The following is a 25,917-nucleotide window of genomic DNA, read 5'->3' as shown; positions in this document are numbered from 1 at the left end:
ATATTTAATATCAATTTCAAGTGAATACCTTGTCCGCTATCGCAATATCGACTCGCGACGTCAATTTGCCACAGCCAGACAAGAAGCAGTTAAAATTCCTTAATCCCTTATCACTTAAAATCATGAATGTAACAATCGCAAATTGACCAAAAGAAAGTCACCCTTGCCTCAGTCCTCTTAGCAACAACTCCTAAGTAATTATTGTATTCTTAAAATAAATAAACTTTACTACAGTCGAACTTGGTTATTACGATCACGGAAATAGCGAGATCTCGGATGTAATGAGGAAACATTCGTGGACATTTTAGTTTATGATTTTCTCCATACTTTTCATTCACTTTTATAACGATCTACTTATCGGGTATACCGAGCAAAACTGTTAATGTGTCGATCGTTTAAAAACAAAATTTTCGACCCTAAGCAATAAAATCCGACCGGGCAGTTAACTAGACTGGTGCCGACGGGATCGGACTACGTTTATGACACTAGTTAAGTACCTTATTGGTGTTTTCGCCGACAACATTGAAAAAGTATCCACGCATATGGTTGAAATTGCATGTAAAAAATCCAAGCTTTGTGAAGTCAGTAGGTACCTACCAGACCTACCAACGCCGGCGACAGCACTTCATTACACAATAAACAACTTATTTTGTAGTTTATGAATGTCATGCTTGTTTCAGGGATTTTTACGACGGTTTTCAGGTTTTTATGTTCTATGCTTCAATAGAACGTGGCGCGAAAAATGTTATAAAATAACGATATTACGAGTAATCCTTATAACGAGCAAATTCAGTCGGCCCATCATCCTCGTAATAACCAAGTTCGACTGTATTTAATTTAATTATTGTTTTTAATATCCGCAAACCCGTAACAATGCAGTGCACGGATTCTGCGGTGAACTGTTGAGTACCGCTGGTATACAATGGGCGATGGCTTATTTAGACCGCCCACTGTGTGCAGTGTTGGGAAGCGATTGTGCTAAGTGGATTATGTTGTTGTGAGTCAGTTCACCCGAGCATCATCCCAGCGCCGTTTTCTTTTCCCACAGATGAGATTTTCTCGCCTGGACCATTTTCTTCCTAACTACTATTACCTACCCTCCAACCTTATGTTCCTTGATCATTTTGAAGCACAGTATGAAATGTAATTTAGTGGGTAAACAAATAAAAGCAGATATCTATCTGCATACAGGTATACCTATACCAGGAAACACAAAAGTAATGGTAACTGACTTACCATACTGGGTGTGGTATAACAGGTTACGTATCTCGTATATGGAAAAATAATATAGGATAAACACGTGTTAAAAAATGTGTTATTTTTAATAGTTCTCATTGTCGTATCATCTGTATCATAATAATATGCATTAAAGTTTGTCACGGTAGCAGTTTTGAACCAGGGTTGACTTTATTACTTCAGGATAGGGATTCACAAAGTGTGTCCGGCGTCGCTTTTTGATGTGTCTCACGAGATTTATCCTCTGGCAAGAATGATGACTTTCACTTCTATCTAAATCCAAAAAACTATCCAAATATAGTTAAACATGCTCATCAAATGGCTTCTTTATTAGGAAGTACCTATATTTGTGAAAATACATTTTCTATAATAAGTATTAATAAACCAAACTTACGCTACTTTATCGTGTCGATTTGTTATACAAGTTAAGTGTTCGTTGTCTTTTTGTGAGTGTACACAGAGCCTGAAGATGCCTAAAGGCGAAACCAGGGTAGCAAAAAACGACTCAAATGGAATAGTACAAAACTTATATCCATTAGAAGAAAAATTCCAATAGATTCTAACGTAAAACTTCCCCAAAAAATAGTCAGTAATAGCAAGCTCGTAAGTACCTAATTTAATATTGTTTGTTCAGTCCCTGCTTACAACTTACAAGGGGCAAAAATACCGTAAGAAAGAGGCGACCCCGTATATTATGTCCCCGCCGTTTTTTCATCGTGGAGAGGTAATCTGTTTCCAGTTTTCCCGAAAGCCGACCTGCGGGGAGTGACATCATTTCTCGCTTTCTCTGTATACTGCCTTCGTTGTTCGTTTTCGGACTTTCGGCACGCGCCCGGGGAATATTTTATACTATAACATTTTCCCCAGTGTTGCCGTTAAACGGATGAAAAATACTCTTTACTCTGGCGGGCACTTTTTACGGCGTTCATTTGTCAAAGCAGTGTACGTACTGTACCTACTTGGCTGAACGTTTGGCACTGTGTTTTTTTTTTGATAACACTGAAACCAGAGTTGTGTTATTTATAGACACATGAATTTGTGTGAAATCTGCTTTTGACACATTGAATTAAAAATAAATGGTATACCAGGTACCTGACATTACAATACCTCTACTAGTCGCAGATATCATCAACCATTCTTTTCACGATGGACAAGTTAAATACTGAAAACTTTTTGGGGACCTCATTTATCTCAAATATTTCAAATTTTCGTAGTTTGATTGTATGATTTTTATACGTTGTTTTTTGGAGAACCGATCGATTGCGTTATTATATAAGTATATTTTCTATTATTATATAGATTTTCAACTGACAATATGTCAATAAAAACCTGTGAAATATTCGACAGGTGACAAACGACAGGACTGTGAAATTCCTATATTTTTCTAATAATTATTATACAAATCAACGACATATTATAAAAACTGTACTGGATCGCAGGAAATCGTCTTTTGGGCCTACATGCGGCCCGCGATCACTGATCTCTATTTATAATGAATTGACTTGACGGTCTGTGAATTGAAAATATAGGCTTTTTGATCACCTGTTTAGCTATTACCATAATGCCTATATACAAGATATACCTACCTATACATATTTTATTATTAATTTTGTCTGTTTCTAATACTAATACTTACCAGTAGAAAAGTTTTTTGTAATATTTTTATAGCAACTGACAATAATATACAAGATGGGATCCAACGCATGCAAATTTAATTACCTAGTATTATTATTAATGGCGCTACTAACAGGTGGTGATCTCCAGCAGTCTTCAACATTGCTCTCCACTATCTCCTCGCCCTTTGTCCTTGAACGCCAGTTGGACACATCGGGAGTCGGGAGTTCTTTGGGAATCATTCCTTCTTCATTATCGGCATTAGGTAAGCCCTTCGGCACTGTCCCGTTCCACCCAGCGGAGTCTTCGGAACCTACAGATTGAATACATTACAGCATTAATATTAATATAAATTATGTTTGATTGCAGGTTGGAGATAGAGTGGTCGCTCTGCCAGAATATCGGGCATGGGCCGAGCTTGTGGCCGTCCCAGCGGCCTACGTGTACGCCCTACCGGACGCCATGTCCCCGCTAGATGCTGTGGCCATCACCATGAACTACCTAGTCGCGCACATTCTCGTCTTCGACATGGCCTGCATCGCTCCGGGGAAGAGCCTACTTCTGCATTCTGCCGGCGGTGGAGTTGTAAGTACCCTTTTCTATTTCTTCAAAGACTAAATCACTTGGAAGTTTCGATGACTGGCGGACTTTTCCCGACCGTCGTGGATACTCAAAACTATTGTACACGTTTCCTTATACCTATACGTAACTAGATGAAGTATCTGACTTCGCACGAGATTACTGCCAACTAAGCTATGTGCGCCCTATCTAATTGCAACGAAATTAACTACTTAGTATTTTTTTACAATTCTGCCTGAAGCGATTTTTTTCTTTTAGTAGGTAAAATGACCTGTGGATGACTATAAATGTATAATAAAGCTTTGAAAGAATATTGTCATTATAATATAATATTTTAAAAGGCCTAATATGTCACATTCGCTTTTTATCCGTAACACTAAGTGGATATTCGCCCTTACGATTTTCGTTTTTAAGCATTTTCCTGTGGAGAAACAAACAAATTCGCCGTTTTTACACAACAAAGTTAGTGAGGTAGATACATATTGTTCTTTCATTAATTTTTTTTTCCCGCTAAAATTCGCTTTCATTAAAAAAAAATCGCCAAAATGGTTGATTCGCCCTTTTTAAAAAACACCGACGATATTACAATGAAAATAATTAAAGTAAAACAAAAGAACACCAAATCGAATCCAAAATAATATGCAACTTTACCTAAATCTATTATCATATTATGGATTATACACTACGGTTCAAATATCAATTGGGTCATTTTGACACCTATTCCGATTGACAGATATCATACACTGTTACTAGTGACTTTTTTGTATATTGTATATTTTGTATAAGTAGGTACGTATCTTTTCAGGCGTTTTGTATAATTTACTATCTTATTAACTTAACTGTTTCGGGGTCCCTTTGTAAATCTTCTAAAGAATCGATTGCGTCATCTGCGTCAAAGAAAATGGCCCCTAAAAACTGATATTCCAATATCACAATAATTATACACTTCAATAGTAAAGTGATAGTGATAAGTAGCAATAGTAATAGTAATAGTAATAGTAATAGCAATAGTAAAGTGATAGTGATAAGTAGCAATAGTAATAGTAATAGCAATAGTAAAGTGATAGTGATAAGTAATAAAGTGATAGTAGTAAAAAATGACAATAGTAAAGTAATAGTAGTTCAAAGTGTCCCCAAGTTACATCCAAATCAAGACAAAATCTACTAGCGCAGCAGGTAAAACTGCTATCAACAGAGCAAAGAAGATTTGGCTGAAGGCAGAGATCCGGGAGGGTATGAGGAAACGTGATAATCTTTTACATTATATTAAACTTCTTCATTCAGAATTATCCTTTAAACTTCATCCAATTGAATTCGATACATTAGACTATGACATTCGCGAAGAGATTAGCCAAATTATATTTGACAAATTTCAGAAACAGTGTCGTAAACTTAAAAAACTAACAGAATCTCATAACGTTAACGTAGAATCAACATCAAAATTCATTGTTAAACAAATTAAATTTTATGAAAAAACAATTAACTTGTCTAATGTTACATTTTCTAATCAAGAAATGCAACTTTTGAACAAAGGATTTAAATATCAAATCCCACAGTTGCCATCTAAGAAACAACTGGAATTACTAGCAATTGACACTGAAATGGCATTAGCTAGAGCTGATAACAATAAATTACTTAAACATACAACAGCTAAAATGATTTCGGATGCATTGCACACGAAGAAACGCGTGGTCAATAATGACGAAATTTCACATCTTAAATCTATTAAAAATAAAGTTAAAGATTACGACTTGGTGATCACCAAGGCAGATAAAGGCAACTCCGTTGTAATTATAAACAGAGCAGATTATTTAGAAAAAGTTAATAACTTTCTTAATCCGCGTGAGTTTGTTAAACTTAATAAAGACCCTACGTCTAAAATCGCATCTAAAGTTAAAACATTAATAAATGATTGCACTATCACTTTCCCCACCGAAGCTATCAAACGTAGTGTTACTCTTATGAATCCTATGGCACCCTTAATATATGGTCAACCTAAGATACATAAGACTAATATTCCTATTAGGCCCGTGGTATCATATACGAATACGCCAACAGTCAAATTAGCATATTATATTAATAAAATTTTTAAACATATAACAAATTTCAAAGCCAAAAGAAGCGTAGAAAATTCAGTTGACTTAATTAATAAAATAAATACCATAGATTTACCTAGCAACTGTAAGCTGGTCTCATTAGATGTAACCAGTTTATTTACTAATATTCCAGTTAAAGAATGTTTAGAAATAGTGTACGAAAAACTAGAAAAAGCTAAAGTACACCCATTCGAGTTAGAAGAAATTTATTCTTTAATGAAATTATGTGTAGAAAATAACTATTTCTCATTTAATTCAGAGTTTTATAATCAACTTGACGGAGTCCCTATGGGGTCTCCTTTAAGTCCTTTGCTCGCAGAACTTTTTATGGACAAATTCGAATCGGAATCACTTAAAATAGACTCAGTAGCTGACATATTATATTACCATAGATACGTAGATGATATTTTGATTTGCTGGAAAGGAACTGACCGTCAACTTAACTCGTTCGTCAAAAGGGCTAACGCATTGCACTGTAATATTAAATTCACGGTCGAAGTAGAGATAGAAAACAGAATTAATTTTCTAGACCTCACTATTCAGAGGGTTAATAATAAACATAACTTCAAAATATATAGAAAACCCACCTATACTGAAACTACTATACATAAAGGATCGCAACATCCATGGATTCATAAGTTGGCGGCATACCATGCCATGATCCACAGGTTAGTTAGCGTGCCCATGAACAAATTAGATTTTGAGGATGAACTACATACCATTAAACAAATAGCCTTAAGTAATGGATATGAAACATCAATGGTAGATAAAATATTATATAAAAAACAACTTAAATTAGCTAGATCAACAATATACCCTAACGTTAAAGATTCAAATCGTTATTACAAGTCCATTGGTTATCACGGCATTATTTCAGACAAAATTTATCAAGAAATTAAACATAGCGTTAACGTAGCATTCAAAGCTAATAATAATCTAGAATTAAACTTAAAAAATAGTAAAGATAAAATCAACAAACTGGAGAAAAGCGGAGTTTATAAAATAACATGTGGCATATATATGTGGCATATATATGTGGCATATTATAAAATAATGATCCTATAGAGAACCATGTTATATCTGATGCATTTGCTAAGCATTTTGAATCACTTTATAGCTCAATAGAACCGCTACTTGACCCCGATTCTGCTGGTTCTTCGTCTGCAACGCAAGATATTCAAATCTCAGCTTTTGACGAGAAAGATATGGAATATGGGTTTTCAAATTTGTCTCCCAAAAGTTCATTTGGTCCAGATGGCTTGCCACCTTATGTGGTTAAGGGCTGTTACGAACATATATCCTTTCCGCTTAAACATATATTTAATTTAATCATAGCATCCAGCACTTTTCCTGATGCATGGAAAATAACCCGCCTAAGGCCGCTTCATAAAAAGGGATCTAGATCAGAGATCTCTAACTATAGGCCAATAGCAGTTCTTTCGGCTCCATGTAAATTATTTGAATCGATATTACATGTAAACATCAACCGTCAAATAGACTCTCGCCTCTCCGATTCGCAGCATGGTTTTCGACTTAGGCGGTCCACAGTAACAAATCTTATAGTGTATAATAATTTTATTTCAAATTCTATGGATAAGTCAATTCAAGTTGATTCTGTGTACACAGATATTTCCAAGGCATTTGATCGTGTTGATCACGATATTTTATTACAAAAGCTTTGTACATTTGGCGCGTCATATAGTATAATATGTTTTTTGCTTCTTATTTGAAAAATCGCCGTCAATTTGTTGATTACCATGGGAATGAATCGCGGATTTTTAGAACAAACTCTGGTGTTCCTCAAGGTTCAAATCTTGGCCCAATTTTGTTTTTAATATTTTTTGATGATATTGTCAAAGTTATAACCAATTCTTCTTGTTTGCTATTCGCAGATGATCTTAAACTTTTTCGAACTATTGAAACCCCATTATGCTGTGCGATGTTGCAGTCTGACCTAGATGCTATCTCGCAATGGTCTATCTTAAATAAACTTGAATTCGCTACCTCCAAATGTAATATTATTTCATTCAATCGTTCAAGGCACACCTTATTGTTCCCATACACATTGTCTGGTATAATATTGAGTAGGGTAACGGAGATAAAAGATTTGGGAGTATTGTATGATACAAAGTTCACTTTCAATCAGCATATTCTTAACATCAGTACTAGATCTAGCAAAATGCTTGGTTTTGTTATGAGGGTTTCAAAATCATTCGAAAACGTCCGAGTGCTACGTACATTATACGTATCATTTGTGTTGAGTATTCTTGAATATGCCAGCATTATTTGGAGTCCTAATAGGTTCATGCACACAATTAAGCTGGATCGAGTCCACAATAGATTTCTTAGATTTCTCTACTTAAGAACATACGGGTTCTTTCCTTATGATAATGACAATAAAATGAATTTCCCGACTCGTTTTCTTCTGGGTATGCTATCAATGCAATCCCTGTCTACCCGAAGAGTGATTGTTCTTTTAAAGCATTTCTTTTTACTTCTTCGTGGGTTCATTTACAATCCGCATATACTGGCAAATATTAATTTTCATGTTCCCACCAATATCACACGCAGCTCCACGGTCTTCAAGATACCTCGTCGCAGGACAGATGTTATGTTTCATGATGCTGTGTATCGTGCAATTAGCTTATTTGATGGCACCATAAAGGTTGATTTGTTTTTTATTAATTATATAATGTTTGTAGACGTTTTAAATAGGATAAATTTATAATTGTATATATTATCATATTTCTTTAATATTTACACATGCTGTCTTTTCCACTTTCTTGTCATATTAGTTGTTATTTGTAATTAAGATATTTTTATATATTTGTATGTATTATGTATTATGGCGCATTGGCCAAAAGCTGTAATGCCGTAATACTCTTTTTTATAAATAAATAAATGTAGTCTATGCTACATTGGTCAATCTGGCAGGTCAATAAAAACTCGTTTTGAAGAGCACCTCCGGTCTTTTAGGAATGGTAAAACAGATTCTCAGTTTGCTAAACATTTGATATCAAACTCGCATAGCATCAGTAACAATGGAACGCCACAATGTTTGCATATATGTAATAAGGGTCTAAAATTAAATTTACTTGAACAGTTGGAAATTAATCGCGAATTATCCAAAAGTAATCACATAATTAATGAAAATTTGGTAATGTATTCGTCGCCACTATTAAATATAATCTAAACACACGATTAAGACAATTATACTAATAATATTTTAATTGATTAATAATGTCAATAAATAACCATCGAACACTGTAATTTTGATAAATTTTGAAAATTTCGATATCCAATTTAAAAAACCCACTTAGGGTTTTCAAAGTATTAATAATATTACAATTAATAATAATGAAAAAATTCATAATATTGCTGGAACGAATAAGAAAATGTATTCTGTCTCTATCTATACACGTATAGTATTTAAGCAAAGGCAAACGGCCTATCTGAATAGTCTTGATAATGGTGTTACAACCGAAATAGCTATCGACAAACCTTTTATATAAAAAAAAAAAAAAACCTGTAGAATTTAATATTAATTATATTTTCATTTCTTGTAAAATGGAATTCTACCAAGTAAATGCTAACTCAATTAATAATTCAATAGTATCATTAAAATATAAAATATTATGTAATATAGATTCTAACTTTTAATTACAACCTTGTATTTGTAACATAAGACATAAAGTTATTTTGTGTTTTGAGAATAATATGTTTCTACTTTCCATACATATTGGTTTTATAGTTTAGTTCTGTATGTAGTCGTACAAAGTTTCCCGCGTGTTTCTGCTTTGTGATGTAAGTTTGATAGACCATCTGTTCTACCCGTGTCTTGGATGAAAAGTTTATGGAAAGCAGGGTTTCAGATTATGTACAGAATGTAGAATGTCGCAAACATAGATTGATCTAGCTCTGAAACTATGATTTATTTATTACCATCATAATATAATATTATCCCATTCAAAAGTATCATATTTTTTTTTGTATTACCATATTGTTTGCTGTCGATATCGGTTTTTGAAAGATTTCACCCATGGTTATACTGCTACCCAGAGGCGGATTAAACCATTCAGGCGCGCCTACTCGTAAAATCGTACATCGTAAAATATAAGTATACAAATATTTCAAACAAAATTTAACTAAGTACCTACCTACATGCCGAAAATGGTGCAAAAACCTGCATTTGATAATAAATTATTATCAATTTATGGAATATACATATTTTAATTGCCTAGACTTTCCTTTCTTTTTCTTTCGACCACGTCCGATCCTAATAAGATCATATGGGTGTCCGCAGAGTGGAGATTTATATTAACAGATTTTGTTTTTACGAGAAATATATGTCAGCCACTTGCTCAACCTATTAGGTCCATACTTTGACTCGTACACAAATTACTTGCCAGACCCAGGATTTGCACCTGGGACCCCACAACGTTATAGGCCGACTTGCCGACAACGTGTTTGCTTACCAGTAGATATTAATTGATTTTTAATAGAAAACGTGATATTTCCGTTTTTTTCTAAATTTTTCAGGAGAGCAATTTTAAACTTCGAAAAATATTTAAACAATGAACAAAAATCACATATTGATTCAACTTATTTCTCCCAACTTATAAGACCTATTATTACCATATTCTGATATCTTGTAAATCTCATTGTTAAGAATCTGAAGGTATACATAATTCAATTTGCCAAAAACGGACATACTTATCATGTTTTGCCATCTTACCACAGATATATAGCCCCTTGTCCCTAGCTCCCCCATGCCCATAGCTCCCTGTAGAAAACAAATAAATATGAATGAAAAAGTGTGCACAATTTTTTCATATCGCCCAAAATATACATAAACTATTATGGTTTGGTTTAGACAGGGTTTAATTGATTTTTAAAAACAAATACAAAGTTTAATGTACACTATTTATGGCGGATCTTAACAGCCTACCTCCACCCTTCACTAGTGTTAGATACCCACTGTTACTCCATTCAGTAGTTACATCATTATGCATAAACTAGGTAATACTAATAACTAATACAGGAACTAGATTAAGTGTTTGGATTTTAATAAAATTCTGTAATGAGAAATGTCACTAAAAGGCGAACCCGGGATGCAAAAAATAACTCTAATGTAATGACACAAATCTTGTAAGAAACCACTTGCCTCGGGTGTGACCACAGTCAGGCCGATAAATTGTAAGCGTAGACTGCCTTCAGACGGAGCCGAGCCGAGGCTTCCACGCACCGACAATATCGATCGGAGCTACTTATGTAGACTTCCAGGGTGGAGACCGGGGACACTACCCCTTCGCCGACTATTTCAATTAAATTAGGTAATCTACTTAGCGTTTATAATACGAATTGTATTCTGTCTACGTGCATGGTTTTTAATATGTATGTGTAGGTGCCAGTGGCAATGACTCCCTGTTAAAAACAACTATAACACGACACATGGAGAATTATAATTAATATATTTGCAGTAGGTACCTATGAAAATCAGTAACTCGCGCATTTTTACAACGCTTTTATTAGGTCGTATTCTTGTTTGTCCGGTGGTTGTTTATCCGGTACAAACCTTGCAATCGATTTTTAACTAACTTCCAGACTAGCTAGAAATTTTAAACTTTTAGAATATATCAGAACACGATGCCGAAGCATTTTTTTAAATACTTTTAGCCATCTTTAAGTAGAATTGAATTCATTTTCACTTAATTCTGTTTTGTATGAAAAGTTATTTCGGAAGAAATCCGTAATCCAATCTACTATTATTAGTTAGGGGTCTGGGGTCCTAGCAACTAAATTATTAATATATACGTGTCTTACTATGGAAATCAATATGCATGTCAAAATGACATTTCAGTATTATTTCTATCAAGTACAAATTTTTTTGATCGTTTAAGCTAGTCAAGTTTATATGATTCAAAGGAAAATTTAAAAACGTGTATAAAAAGTTCCTTTTATCTTGTAATTATTTTATATTATGCAGTAGAATCTCGATTATCTGGACTGATTGTGGATGAAGATAGTTCGGATAATCGAGACCCTACTATACTCGTTTGAGTTTACTTGGTACAATAAATTATAGAATAATAAAATATGTTAGGTACAAATATTAAATTCTTATTATTAGGGAGTAGGGACCTAATACGCCGATAGCCGATACGTTACCGTACAGCCATCATGATATATTTCGGTCGACATACCATTATCAAGACTACTCGTCTAAATCTAATGCGACAAATCGGCATATTATGTCAATCAAACGAATTAACAGAAACTGGGGGTCTCGATTTCGACCTAGCAAAAAGCCTAATTTTTTTTTATAAAAATGCTAGAATAGTGTCCGGAAATTTGTACGTATGCAGTTCACCGTATTACACTTCACCGTGAAATTTTATATCGGAAATAAAATATGGTTGTATATTATAAAGACCGTCCAGCCTCTTTGGGTCGTATAGTACTGACATAAAATCCATGTATAAATAAAACACGGTTCTTGTCAGTGTACACTTGACAGGAAGCCAGCGGCTTTTGAAAATAACCGATATACTTACTGGATTATTTGTTGGGTTAGGTTAGGTTTTCATTCTTGAATTCATAAATTTTGTCAAAATCGGCCATGAAAATTGGCGCGGTTCCCGCCTGGCTTCCTGTAAACTGACTTGTACTTAAAACACTTACAAAATACTAATAAAAAAAACTACCGAAATACAAGGGAAAGACAGTAGAAGATAGGTATGTAATTAAATTAGAAATGCAGAACGACGCGTATTTTTTTCATCGCGGTGCTATAAAGATGAAAGAAAGCTCACGGCGAACTGTGCTACGGTGAAATGTGATACGTACAATTTACATGTAAACGAATACTATACCAGACTTACTTGAAAAGAAACACTCATTTTTACATTTATATGCCTACAGTTAGAGTTGGGTATTTCCCGAGAAAATCTCAATCTTGAGTTTCGGGATTTCAGAAAAGAATTCTCGAGATATCGGGAATTTAAAAAAAACCTGTACAATTCCTAAAATCAGTGTAAAAATAGACAAATTCCAAAAAAATATGTTTTTTTTATTTATGTAAGAAGACAGACAAAATAGAAGTAGGTACCGAGGAAAACAAAAATAATTCAAAACGAACAAATAGAATTTCAAAAAACACGGACCGTCAATCGCTGCGTCTGACAATCGCGTACGCTTTTGAGACACAAATTTCCCTGATGTTGCAAAAATTGCGCTTATTTTGAGTCGCCATTGGCTTAATTGTGTTAAATGCCCCGATCAGTCTTTGAACGTTTTGTGTTTTCTGTCCACTTTTTTCATATAGAAAATCGTTTTTTCAATTAATATTTGATTTGATGAAGAAATCCCGAATCCCGAGAAAAGATTCTCGAGATCCGGGATTTCCCGAAATGTTAAAAACTTCAATTCTCGAGATTCAGGATGGAAAATCTCGAGAATTCCCGAAACCCAACTCTACCTACAGTAGGGTATAGTGATAACTAAATTTCATAATTCTATATATATATATATATTATTTTTTAACTGTATGACTTATTCATTAGTTGTGATTTGTGAAACAATAAATTCTTCTTCAATATTCATTCTCGGGAAGATAATGTTTTCAATCACATGTTTTTGAAATTTTAAGAATCTAGCATTTTTTTTTACAATATAGCTTATTTTCTCACCCTATCTGGCGTATTTTTTGTAAATGACAATTGGCAACACTGCCTCTAATCGACCAGGCCAACCCCTCAATAAAACCGAACGATAAAAAATACATTCGCTCCCAGTATGACGTCATACAAAATCGATCAAAAAACACAGGTAGATGCCGCAGACAGACAGACAATCTAACTAAGTTTCCTGTGACCCTTTCCATGTGTTTTTCAATCGATATTTTTTCACTGACATGCCGATTGGCAATTTTTGCCATGTTACTTTCAATCGTCACAATTCATTGAAAAACTACCCAATAGAAATTGAAAAGCCAGTCGCCATAGAGTATAGATCAAGGCTTTGAAGCTCATTTCGGTTTACGACTTAATGACGGTCATGCTATAAGACGAAAGAAATATAAAACCTGCCTATAGTAAATTAATATAATCAATATTGATTGCACGTTTCATTTACGTGTCAAACTATATCATCATCAGCCGGGGTTAATCCACTGCTGGATGAAGGCCTCCCCAAGCTTCTTCCAACTCTCTCGGTCCTGTATCGTTCGCTGCCACGTATTTCCGCCGAACTTTACCAGTTCGTCAATCCAGCGGCTTTTAGGGCGACTCTGTGGCCGTTTCGTGCCCCTTGGGTACCACTGGATGAAGGCATTTGTCCAGCGGCCGTCCTTTCGGCGAGCTATATAATATATAATATAAACTACATAATGCGTATTATGTTATGAATTATGATACATACGCAAGTATTTAAAATAATATACGTTTTAAAACGTGTTTAACATGTTAAATTAAACCTTGTTACAACCTTACCCAGAATGCAACCCACTTCTGATTGTGTTTGTGTTGCCTGGTGCAGGACGCGCCTATATAAACAAAAAATAATCTAATATCACCGGTCGTGGGAATTTTAGATAATGGTTGACCCGAGACTGACGGGCTTAGAGGCCCCCCTTGCCAACAAAAAACTATGTAATGAAGCGCTGTTTCCTGGATTTTTTTCTCACTTTTAGAAAAGTACGCATCTTTTAAGTTGTGGGTTTAGGTTAGCACCTATGCGTAGGACTGAGGCTTGTGGAAAACCGCTACTGCTACGGTCTCTCATGGCTCCTTACATTAATCTCAGTCCCTTAGTCTTTCGCTGGCGAATTTATCGGATTTTATCCCACACCGTGTCACCGTTGGTAAAGAAACGCCGTGGATTGCATTTCCCATACTGTTTGCAGGTGACATCCGCCTAGTCCTCGTCGCTTTCATCCCGGGCATACTCCATACGCAGACACCTCGTTTTGATTGTAATACCTGGCTTGCAGCTATAACCACTAATGGACTAATCTAATGGGATGCTCACGGACCGAGACATGTCGCACCCTCACGTGTGCCTTTACACGGCGCTGCAAATCGACGCATTGATTTCAAAAGGAATTAACACAGAACAGATAATAAATAGAATTCCGATAGACAATATTCAATACACTACATTTTAATGCAGGGTTTTGAATGTGTGAGTGTCCTACGAAAATGAAACACGCATTATGCACGTGAAATAGTGTGTGCAATACACCAATATTAAATGAGCTTCAATGCATAAACCGAGAGCAGTTGTCAGTATTCGACGTATGGCGTATTCTTGACACGTGTTAAAATTTATCCCGGATTAATCCTTACTCGAGATCAGTTGCCTGCTATTCCTTACCCGATAGGTATTTCAGTTCCCATTATTTCTGAGTTCCCTGGTAATTAAGCTTGAAACACCACAGTCCTTAGGATAGCCCTGCATACTAAAGTCTCTATAAAGTCAGCGGTTGTTATAAAATACCTAATCGTCAGCTGAATGCAGAACTATTCTAACTCACATTTGAAATATTTCAGAAGGGTTTTCACAATATTTGTTTGATGAAACCAGTGAATATATTTATTTATAATACATATATATTTCTAATATTAATAAAAGCTTGGTTAGGTTATGTTGGAATTTAAGGCCATAAAATAAATAAAAATGAACTTTTGCAAACACGAAATGAGAGGGAAGATATAATTGGTAGGTATGCTAGAATCGGAATGGATAAATTATTTTTTTTAAATTCGGTTTTGTATTTTTCTTAGGAAGACAAATACTTCCTGAAAGAATCTCCATCTAGAAAACGACCTTTGAAAAGTTTTCCTCCTTAATTCGGCCATCTTCTCATTTATAATTCAAAAGTATTGTTCGTTCCTTTTTCATCCCCCTGGAATCTCGTCCATCCCCCAAAAAAATCCCATGAAATGTCAGTCTTTTTGACTCGCTAATAAATCAGTTTTAAATTTGTTTAAAAATTTGTTTAGGTAGGTACTTAAAATCATCTATTAGAACAGGGTTTCCCGAACACCAGTGTTCCGCTTAACCTGAATAGGTGTTCCGCGCCATTTGGAAAAGTTTTATACACTGCAACACATTTAAAGATATTCTACTAAGTAGAAGTAAAATAAGTAAAACTAAAATAATTAAAGAATCTACTTCATATTGAAAGACGAGTGATGATCAATCTCCACTTATGTTTATGACGTCAAGTATCTAGACAGGTCATGGCTCCCCCAATGGGGGGGGGGCTGACAGGCCTCTAGCCTGGAGGCCCGGCGTGAGAGATCGACCAGCCAAGTGAGATAAACACACATCACAAACATGCACTAATAAAAAAAAATGTCGCCTGCGGTGCTGTTTCACTTCAAGCATGCTAATATTTAGCGAGATAAGTAGGGGGCCCGTCAAAGATCCTAGCCAGGGGGGCCATAATCTAGGTACAGACGGAGGACTATCTTTTCTCACACCGTGCGCATGAAAAAGATGGGGTATATTATCTTTAACTGACCGGCTGACAAGTCAGTTTAAGGACAGTTGCCAAAATAGGCAGAACGGTTAGCTGCGCTAATAAATAACCTACAAAATCAACTAAGTGTTCCGTTAAAATTTCCGGGTTTGCGAAGTGTTCCATTGCAGAAAAAGTTTGGGAAACCCTGTATTAGAAGCTCTTTATTGCATTATAGCCAATCTATAGGTATACGCGGAGTGGAGCAGTCAGTGCTCGTCTTTGAATCGGTTAGTGTGAGATCAAATCCTCCCGCGTCTGGATAAAAATACGTACATTAAAAATTGTGTTCGATCTAGCAAGAAAAATAAACCAATGGGTAAAGATCAATCGTGTTTTAGTCATCTTTACACGATTTAAGAATTAATACCCCCGTCGCCATCACGAAACAACTTGACGTGTTCACAGCTCGACGTTCGCTCTCCGTTTGCCAGCGAGTCCAAAATTTCGTCAAACCTATAATTGAAAATTATTTGCCGTTTCACTGAAGTACCGTCTTAATAATAATATGTACCTACCTTGAAATGAGGACAGCTTAAATTAATGCCATTTTCAATTGCACCTACTTATTGTTTTTTGCCTTATATTTTTATATTTTATATTTTAAATATATATTTATACTTTTCTTCCGATATGACAACCCTACCTACTCACAACCATTCATTGTATTAAGTTTGTTAATATAACCATTACAGTACTACCCTTTTACCTACATTAAATTTTATGAGAATCAGCTATGTAGGTATACCTGAGTAATAAAAAAGTTAATGCTAATGCATTACCCCGGAAATACCACATTGTTTGAATGTGTTTCCGTATAGGTAATAGTAATTATAAAAATATATAATATTAGAAAAATGTCACAAACACCCATGCTCTGGATCGAAATAGGAATTCCTAATAATGATACTAATTAAGATCAGGGATGGCAAACCTATGGCACGCGAGATGATTTTGCATGGCACGCGAATGTTGGAAAAGAAATTACTTACTATTTTATATACATGTATTTAAAAAATGTTTTTTTTTCATAAAAAGGATTTACAAATAAATATATAAGTGGTTACTTACATTATAGGTAATATTAAAAAATAATGACATATCCATGCGTATTTTCTTACCAATCGAAACGACGAAATTCATGCATAAATGACAAATCGCATTGTATAAAAAATGGCAGACAAATCCTTTTCAAGAATAATCATTATTCACTCAGTTGAAAATGTCCCTCTGAGGCGGACGAAACCGGTCCTAATCTATTGATTAAAAGTGGAATAAGTACTACAAAAAAATTGCGTTTTGTTAAATTAAAACAACAATAAAATAATCATTACGTTTAATGTAAATATACAATTGCATAGGTCGGTCCTTAGGATCGGGCAATTAAAAATAAAAATATTCCATCAACAAACCCTATAAAATTAATTATCGGCAGTCATTCAATTAATATAATTGATTTTTATTTTGCCTCAAACATAATCTCTAAAAATGGAAAAAACCTTGAGTGTTGGAGAATATAATATGAACGAAGAATGGTTTAAATGCTTCCACGATCTATTTAAGAATTTTGAAAAAAGGGTAAAAAATATTCAAAGAATAGAAGATATGCCTTCTGCTAGAAATACGGAGAAATATAGAATATCAAAACCTCAATTGTAATTTTTAAACTTTATTTTAATGGAATTCTTAAAAAATATTTTTTTACAAAACTTAAAAAAAAACTTTTTTTCCGCCATGAAAAACTGCTTGGCACGTCAGACAGTCGAATAATATTATTTGGGAAATTTTGGCACCCGTACGTAAAAATGTTCGTCAACCCTGAATTAATGTGAAATTTCAGCAGATTTAAGCAGCAGAATTTTAATTAAGGCAATAGGACAAGTCATAGAATAGGCATATTATATCTATACTCATATTAAAATAGAAATGCATATTAATTGTTTGCAATTGATTAGATTTTGACTGTTTCCATTCCATTCTACCTAGTTTGTTCCGTTATAAGTTATAACACAAAGACTACTGGACTAATGATTGATGAAACTCTTATTATCTCACCATTTGGTAGAGTTTCATCTCAATATCTTAAGAGGTTCCGAAGTGAACACATAAAATTTTCAAAGAATAACGCACTTGCAACAATTATTCATCACGAGTAGGTAAGGTGGTCATATGGCCGTGATGGAATGGTAAGGTGTGGTAGAGGTGTGCGCGCCTACATCCAACCATTGTAGATTGTTCAGGCTTCATCGGAGCTAATGTGGTCAGATAGCAGCGATGAAGTGGTGAGTTGAGAGTAGAGATGCAAGCAAATAGATCCAACCATTGTCTCTCATTGATTTTTATCGGTCTGTTTTTTTATTTTTGAGTTTCAGTTTAATATAATAAACCTTTCTTTTCACTTTTCTGTTCCATCAAAGGTTGGAAACAAAGATCTTGAAAAAATCCCTTATTCTATTAAGCGTCATTAATGCTAGTGATCAAATCAACTGGAAGCGATTTTCGATTATAGTTTTGAGATATTCTGAGATGATAATGCCTTGCATTTTTGTTACAAGCATAAATGAACTACTTTATCATAATAAACCATCTTCTTTGGCAATACAGCAAGCCTCAAGCAGACTATTCCACTCAGGTTGGTCCTCTTCTCTCCTCCAGTCCATCACTCCTAATGCTCGCTAGTCTCTCACCAAGTCATCGAAGTCGTGGTCTTCCTGCATCCATTGAGTTCTGATAAAGGCCCCGAAACCTCTACCAATTTGTGGACCCTGGACTATAGCCCCTTTAGCCCCATGGTAAATTCAGCCCTGCCCCTCTTCATTTCTACCCATCATTGACTGTATACACGGTTTAATATGTAAATATGATTGTTCCAGGGCCAGGCAGTGGCGCAGCTGTGCAAGTCAGTGAAGGACGTAACAGTGTTTGGAGTGTGCAGCAAGAGCAAGCATGAAGCCCTCAAGGATGGCAATATCGACCACCTTCTCGAGAGGGGCAGCGACTACACATCTGAAGTTCGCAAGTATGTACACTAGATTCCGTGCCCGTACACGTTTTTACTGGCCAAATTTGAATGCCCGCAGAAAAATATAGAATATCTTTAAATCGTATTAAATATTTAATAAATCTATTGAAATCTATAAGGCACTGCCTTCTTATCCAGGAACCCTGGGTTCGATTCCTTGATTCTCCTAATTAGATTTATGTGATTTTCTCAAAGCCTTGGTGTTTATGTAATTATTTCACTTCTAGTATTACACTACTGTCATTGAGCCTCATGGTCTGTTGCAGTGTTAAAAAGAATATAATATATAAATACATATACCTATCATCTATGTAACTTTAATACCGCGGAAGAACCATTTGTCAAAATGTTCAGGAGGGACAAAAAACCTTGCAATGTCGTCAATAAAAAGGATAAAAAATAAATTTAAATGCAGTTTACTGTGTCTTCCTGTTTTATATTAGAAAATATATTTTTACTACCGTATGCGTCTGCAAATTAAGTTGTGACACATACGCGGTATTGCCATAGGATTATTTTGTAAATCAGTTGGACCTTACGCGGTATTGCCACAACTCTGCTTGTCCGCTGTATTAGATCTAGGGATATACGCGTGCAGTATTGATTTTATCCGAGTGCAAGTAGTCTATTGGTCAATTTCAAAATTTGAATGCACCAATCAATGCGGCTTATGCCGTTTAACCAAGAGTGCCAAAAATAAGTATTTTGAACATATTGGCTCATATTGAACTTACATAGACAATTATGTTTGTTTATCTCAAGAAAATTCAATATCTAAGGATTAAATGGATTCAAATGCATAAGCAAATCAACTTCAAACTTCATGTGCAGTTTTTAAATATTTTTTTTTATTTAAATTTCTTAAAAAGCATTTACACATGATTTTTTGTCACCCATAAATAATGGGTATGTGTTGATGTGAAAACTTCCCAAAACTTATTTATGTCGCTTGTACCCCTTTAATACTTGGTCTCTCAATTTATGTTTTACAAAAATAAATCGCTCAGGAATACCTGACCCCTTAAGCATTGCATATCTTCGTAATCACAGTCAGGCCGATGAATTTGAAAAATACTGTATTGTATTCTGTTTGACCCGTGAAATTTTAAAAAAGTCTCGGGTGGTATCTTATTAAAATTTTGTTTACGTTGTTGCAGAGTTTCACCAGATGGCGTTGACGTTGTCCTGGATTGCCTGTGCGGAGAGGAATGCAACCGCGGATATTCCCTCCTCAAACCCATGGGAAAATACATCCTTTATGGTACGATTACTTTTAATATAATTTTATATTTTTAACATTTCTAGACATCTGATGGTTTGAATTATGTTGGACTCACCAAATTCTTTATAGATTCGTTGGGCACATAATATTTTCATTTTTGGCTCCAAATATTTAGTCACGGAATCTTTCTTTCGACTACGGGCAGACCATTTTCCAATTTTATTTTGCTATATTGAAACAATTGTTAGTTTGTTAATTAGTGCATGATAGACACAAATCACAAATCTAAACTTTTAACTTAAATTCCAGGCTCGTCCAATGTTGTCACAGGAGAGACCAAAAGCTTCTTCAGTGCTGCCAGATCGGTAAATATAAAAAAAATAACTGATATTATTATAATCTACAATAACATTTATTATCACTATAAGGTTTTTTTTATTAAGAACCAGTGATCTTTGAGAGTTCCTTTAGTAAATCCACAGTCTCGTTATATTGGAACCACACATTGATTAATTGTGATAAGGTATTACGATGGCAGCGCGGCTTAATCGTCGGCCTATAGCATCGTGGGTCCCAGGTTCGAATCCTGGGTCTGTTAACGTACACATGTTGTTTTTCAATTTATGTATGAGTCAGAGTATAAACCTAATAGATTGAGCATGTGGCTGACATCCATTTCTCGTAAAAACAAAATCTGTTAATACAAACCTCCACTCTGTGGAGGCCCATGATCGTATTAGGATCGGACATGGTCGAAATTGGTTGCCATTAACGGTTATGTTTAAATTGTAGGTAAAACATTTCACTGTGGCACAGTTCGCTGTGAGCTTTCTTATTGAAAAGAGATGACCGTATACTATACGGTCTCCAATTTTATTAGATTCAATATGTCGTTAATTCAATTTACATAACTGATTTTGGCAAAATTCATGAATTATTCAAGAATGAAAACCTAACCTAACCTAACAAATAATCCAGTACATCGTCTATTTTCAATATTTGTTCGCTGCTGACTTCCTGTAAAGTGTAAACCGACAGGAACCGTGTTTTATTTAGACATGAATTTGATGTCAGTACTATACGACCCAAAGAGGTTGGACTGTCTTTAATATACGGCCATACATCTCCGATACAACATTTCACGGTGAAGTGTGATACGGCGAACTACATACGAATAAGTTTCCAGACACGGCCATTAACAGTCAGTGCAACACCAGACCAGGTTTATCTTGGAGGAAATACTAGCCAATGATTCTCTCAGACCTAAGTCTGCACCAGAACGCAATTCAGTGAGGCGTAAAATAACCTGACATTCTGTACATCATAACGCACACACACTATATTTACACATAACTTATTTCTTCTTTTAACCATGTCCGAACCTAATAGGATCAGATGGGTCTCCACAAAGTGGATGTTTGTACTAGCAGATTTACACATAACTAGGAGAGTACTAATTATTTCTTTTTTTTAATTTTTCAGTGGTGGCAAGTGGACAAAGTGTCCCCAATCAAGCTGTTTGACGAGAACAAAACCCTCTCCGGCCTGAACCTCCGTCACCTACTTTTCCAGCATGGCGGAGCTGAATATGTCCGTGCAGCCATGGCCAAGGTTCTTGACCTGTGGGAGAAGGGAATTGTCAAACCGATTGTCGACTCCACGTGGGCCCTTGAAGATGTAAGTCAGAATTCTTTGAACTAAATTATGTATCTGCAGTCTGGTCAAGAAATTTTATATATGGTATTATTTTCAATAGAAAAACAGAACGAAGTTATTTAAGATCTGGTGGACCATAGACAACTCGATCATAACTATGACAGGCTTTCTGCATAATGTTTTGTGCTAAGGAAATTTTAGTTATGACAGACAGTTCTGCATTGGGCTCTTAGTTTTAGGATATCTTCATGGGTTCATGATTCAACATTAAGGGTTCATGTTTCACATGCATGTATGATAGCTGACAGTAGATATTGGTTGAACACTCTGCTTATGCTTGGAGGAAGATGGTATTCAAGTGCCCAAATGCGCTCCATCCTAGCTTGAGCATTCTTATCACCTCTGTCAAAAGACATCTATTGCTGAGATAGACATAGTTGTTGATCTCCTCAATCGGATTAATGCCATTGATGTGGATCAATTTTTGTCAGCAAACCATTTTATCATTACTTTTGTCTCCCGACAGTTGACAGATAATTAACCCAATATTATATATTAAGTATATAATAATCTTAAATCTTGTGTATATTGAATAATAAAAAAAATATTTACCGAACATAATAAATTAATTAATATAATGATTAATCAATTAATTAACTGTTGGATGAAGACCCTCTACTCTTCTCAGTTATTATTTTGCTTGATTGGCATATTCTTCTGCCAAACTTGATTATATCACCGATTCAGAAGGCTTCGTGGTTATCCTATTGGTCTATGAATATCTCTCTGGTATCAACTGGATGATGAAATTTGTTCAATGAAGGTCTCTATTTTTTAGCATTGCGTAATTGATAATATCGTATGCTTTTTTGTGCAGGTGCCAGAAGCAATGCAGAAGATGCATGACCGCAAGAACATCGGAAAGATCGTACTGGACCCGTCACTGGAACCCAAACCCAAACCGGCAACCCCTGCCAAAGGAAAGGCCGGCAAAGACAAGAAACAGAACTCAGAGGAGAAAAAAGATGCCAAGGATGAGAAGGAAAAGGATGATAAAGAAAAGAACGGAGAAAAAGAAAAGGAGGAGAAACCAGTGGAGAACGGAGACAAAGAAGAAGCCGTAGCCAATGGCAACACCGACGAGGGAAGTCAATAGATTCTCACGTCGAATTCTCGTCTTGTGAAGAGATTCTTTTATTTCTTACTCGGAGGGGCCGACATCGCCGGGGCTCTTCTATTTTTAAGTGTTTTGCTACAACTAAAATACTATACAAATTTTAATATCATTATTTTGATGACTGAATTCTTTTTAACGTTAACAATCCAACGTGACAGCTTCACAAAGGAGCTCTATCGTTGTGTTGAGTAGTTAGCGGAAATGATTTTACTGCCTGTCACATCGGCAACTAATGTATAAAAACACCTTCCAGTTACACGTGTCAGTATAATCCATTTCTTTCTCAGATAGACTTCTCGGTGGTACTATTTGCAATTTGAGATTTTGTTTGTGTCAGGAACATTGGCCGATCAACAAATATAACTAGCTAATTATGTGCGTGTATTCCTTTCATTATGGATCAATCAAAATAGACTACATATTTATGCGTTTGTGCTTTATTTAAGTTGTGAAAGTATATTTTTTGAATTATTTTAATAATATTTTTTGTGTCGATTATTGAATAATGAATTTTAACCAATTTTCCGAGCGAAATCATATAATGATAGTTTTATTCTTTATTTTACGTGTATAGAGTTAAGTTTTACAAAATTCATTTAATAGGGTAATCGATCGACAAAACTCCGGAAACATCTCGTCTCATGATAATATGACCATTCTGGGGCGCGTGCATCGCTCCCGTTATTTTTATAAGTTTGAATTAATGTAAGGTAGTTATTTAGTACGGCCTCAAATCCGATAGGGACAGCGTACTCAGGGGGAGAGGAGCGTGCAGCAGTTTAGAAGTACATTTTCGCACGGAGCTTAACAACCCGATATTAAAATTATGTAATAGAAATTTAACTCTAACTATTGGAAAGATTATATTTTGATACCCTGTAAGACAATAGGAAATAGAGAGTAACACTGGTGAACGTCAACAGACAATTTATGTTCTATACCGTTTACATGCAGCCAATTTAAAAGGTATAGAATTTTAGGCAAATGAGAGATTATCATTAATTACTGCACAAATGTTGTATATTCAGTTTTTTTAAGTTTTGAGAAAATTAAATTTGTAAGATATTGAAAGAAATTTCTCAAATATGAACCCTACATAGACATACAATATTTTTACAGCATGCAGGTAAACAGATTTATATAATAACATAAATTTCGGTTAAAATGTAACATACAATATCTATGCATTAATGAAAACACAACAGCAAGAATTATAGCACCCTGATGATTCTAAAAGGTGGACACGAGCTTAATTTGTTACATAAATTCTATGTGCATATGGAAAAGGGAATTAGTCCAAAACCACTACTTTCAGGAAAGCCAAAGGAATATTGAGTTTTCGATAACCTTACATGCAAACTTCTATATTTCTGTGTGAAATTGACTAGTTCGTATATCATCATTCTCAACCGATACACATAGTTCTTCAATGTCTTTGCAAAGAGCAGGTGTCAGGTATTCATCGTTAAATGCGATTCCACTATTCAGATGATATTCGTATAATATAGCATCATGGTTAACTGATTTTTAAGATTTATTTCCATTTTTCTTTCACACCCAGAATTGTGCAAATACCCCTTGAGGTTAATCAGCGTGGTAGTATTATAGGGTTCTGTATTAACCATCTAAATATATATCCAATACTTGATTTAGGAAATCTTATAATGTAACTGATACCTTTTAATTGAATCAATTAAGTGAGGTTAGGTGTATTTTTTTCATATTTCTATATCAAAAATTAGTTCAATTCTTGCTGTTGTAATCCGCCATAATGATGAATTATTCAGATGTTGCCTTGTTGGAATTCACCAGTTTTACAGAACTAGAGAGACATAGGATACCTAGAAGGAGAAAGTGTAGAGGTACAACTATTTTTGTGGCCTTTGCCGGGTAGGGCGGCCTCGAATCACCACCTTCCGAGCTGCCAATCAAAATTGAGTCTGATTTTACCGATATGCCATTAAAGTAACGCAACGTGCAGCGAATTGAAAATGTTCACAACTATTGATGCTCAAGAGACTTTTAGATAATCGAAGAACATTTCATATCAGCAGTCTGAATTTTTCACTCAATATTTGTAAACATTTGAGATGCTCAAGATTAAACAAGTACAAGTGACATGTAATTAAAAAATGAATTCGTTTTCAAACAATTTTTAATCGATGATCTTGGCCATCTTTCGAAGAGGTTTTATTTATTTTACAAAAAATGGGTGTTGGGCTCATGTTCAACATAATAAATTTTCACAATGCCACATTTTATGTATTCATGGCGTGAAACAAGATTCAAACATGTAACCGCATTGTATGAATGGTTATAAATGTTTTATTCCTAATGCCGCGGTCTCACGTGGCGTATTTTGTATATTGAATGAGGTTGTGGTCCTTTCAACTATTGTTGATTAAACAGTGGATCATCATTCGGTTTGGTTACCTGGAAAAATGCCCAGAGTTACCAAGGTGATAACAACTCACACGCACTTCAAACTTGTTTGTTTCACTTGACACCATTTTGATTACGACTATCGGCTCAACTTAAATCACCACGTGAAAACGTGGTATAACACAAGATAATATTCCATGGGTACTGTATAAAAAATAATATTTGAATATTTTGGCCTGACATGGAATAGTAATAACGGATCGTTTAAGAACAAAACCTCATTTACTGAACGTTAAAACAGTTATGTGGAATTTATATTTAATTTTGATGTCTGTCGCTGGTGCACTTGTATTCGTTCAATCCTCAGCATCTCATTTATGATTATTATTAAGTAAGAAGGGAACAAATGTC

At 34.9% G+C, this 25,917-nt stretch overlaps 1 protein-coding gene across 1 annotated transcript in view; it reads left to right on the top strand.

Moving 5' to 3' along the window:
- Positions 1 to 23,345, top strand: part of LOC147074688 (putative NADPH-dependent quinone oxidoreductase VAT1L) — a 149,828-nt gene extending 126,483 nt beyond the window's left edge. Inside the window, exons 3-8 of the mRNA XM_085943685.1 lie at positions 3,220 to 3,435; positions 18,921 to 19,066; positions 20,227 to 20,330; positions 20,601 to 20,656; positions 21,774 to 21,968; positions 22,825 to 23,345. Of these exons, the coding sequence (XP_085799811.1) occupies positions 3,220 to 3,435; positions 18,921 to 19,066; positions 20,227 to 20,330; positions 20,601 to 20,656; positions 21,774 to 21,968; positions 22,825 to 23,103 (996 nt within the window). The 3' untranslated portion in view covers positions 23,104 to 23,345. The remainder of the gene's footprint in view (positions 1 to 3,219; positions 3,436 to 18,920; positions 19,067 to 20,226; positions 20,331 to 20,600; positions 20,657 to 21,773; positions 21,969 to 22,824) is intronic.
- Positions 23,346 to 25,917: the final 2,572 nt, after the last annotated feature.

Source organism: Rhyacophila brunnea, unplaced genomic scaffold, assembly GCF_057557595.1.
Source record: "Rhyacophila brunnea isolate RB1 unplaced genomic scaffold, BYU_Rbru_1.0 scaffold_16, whole genome shotgun sequence".
Lineage (NCBI taxonomy): Eukaryota > Metazoa > Arthropoda > Insecta > Trichoptera > Rhyacophilidae > Rhyacophila > Rhyacophila brunnea.
This window is presented reverse-complemented; position numbering and strand designations above follow the sequence as displayed.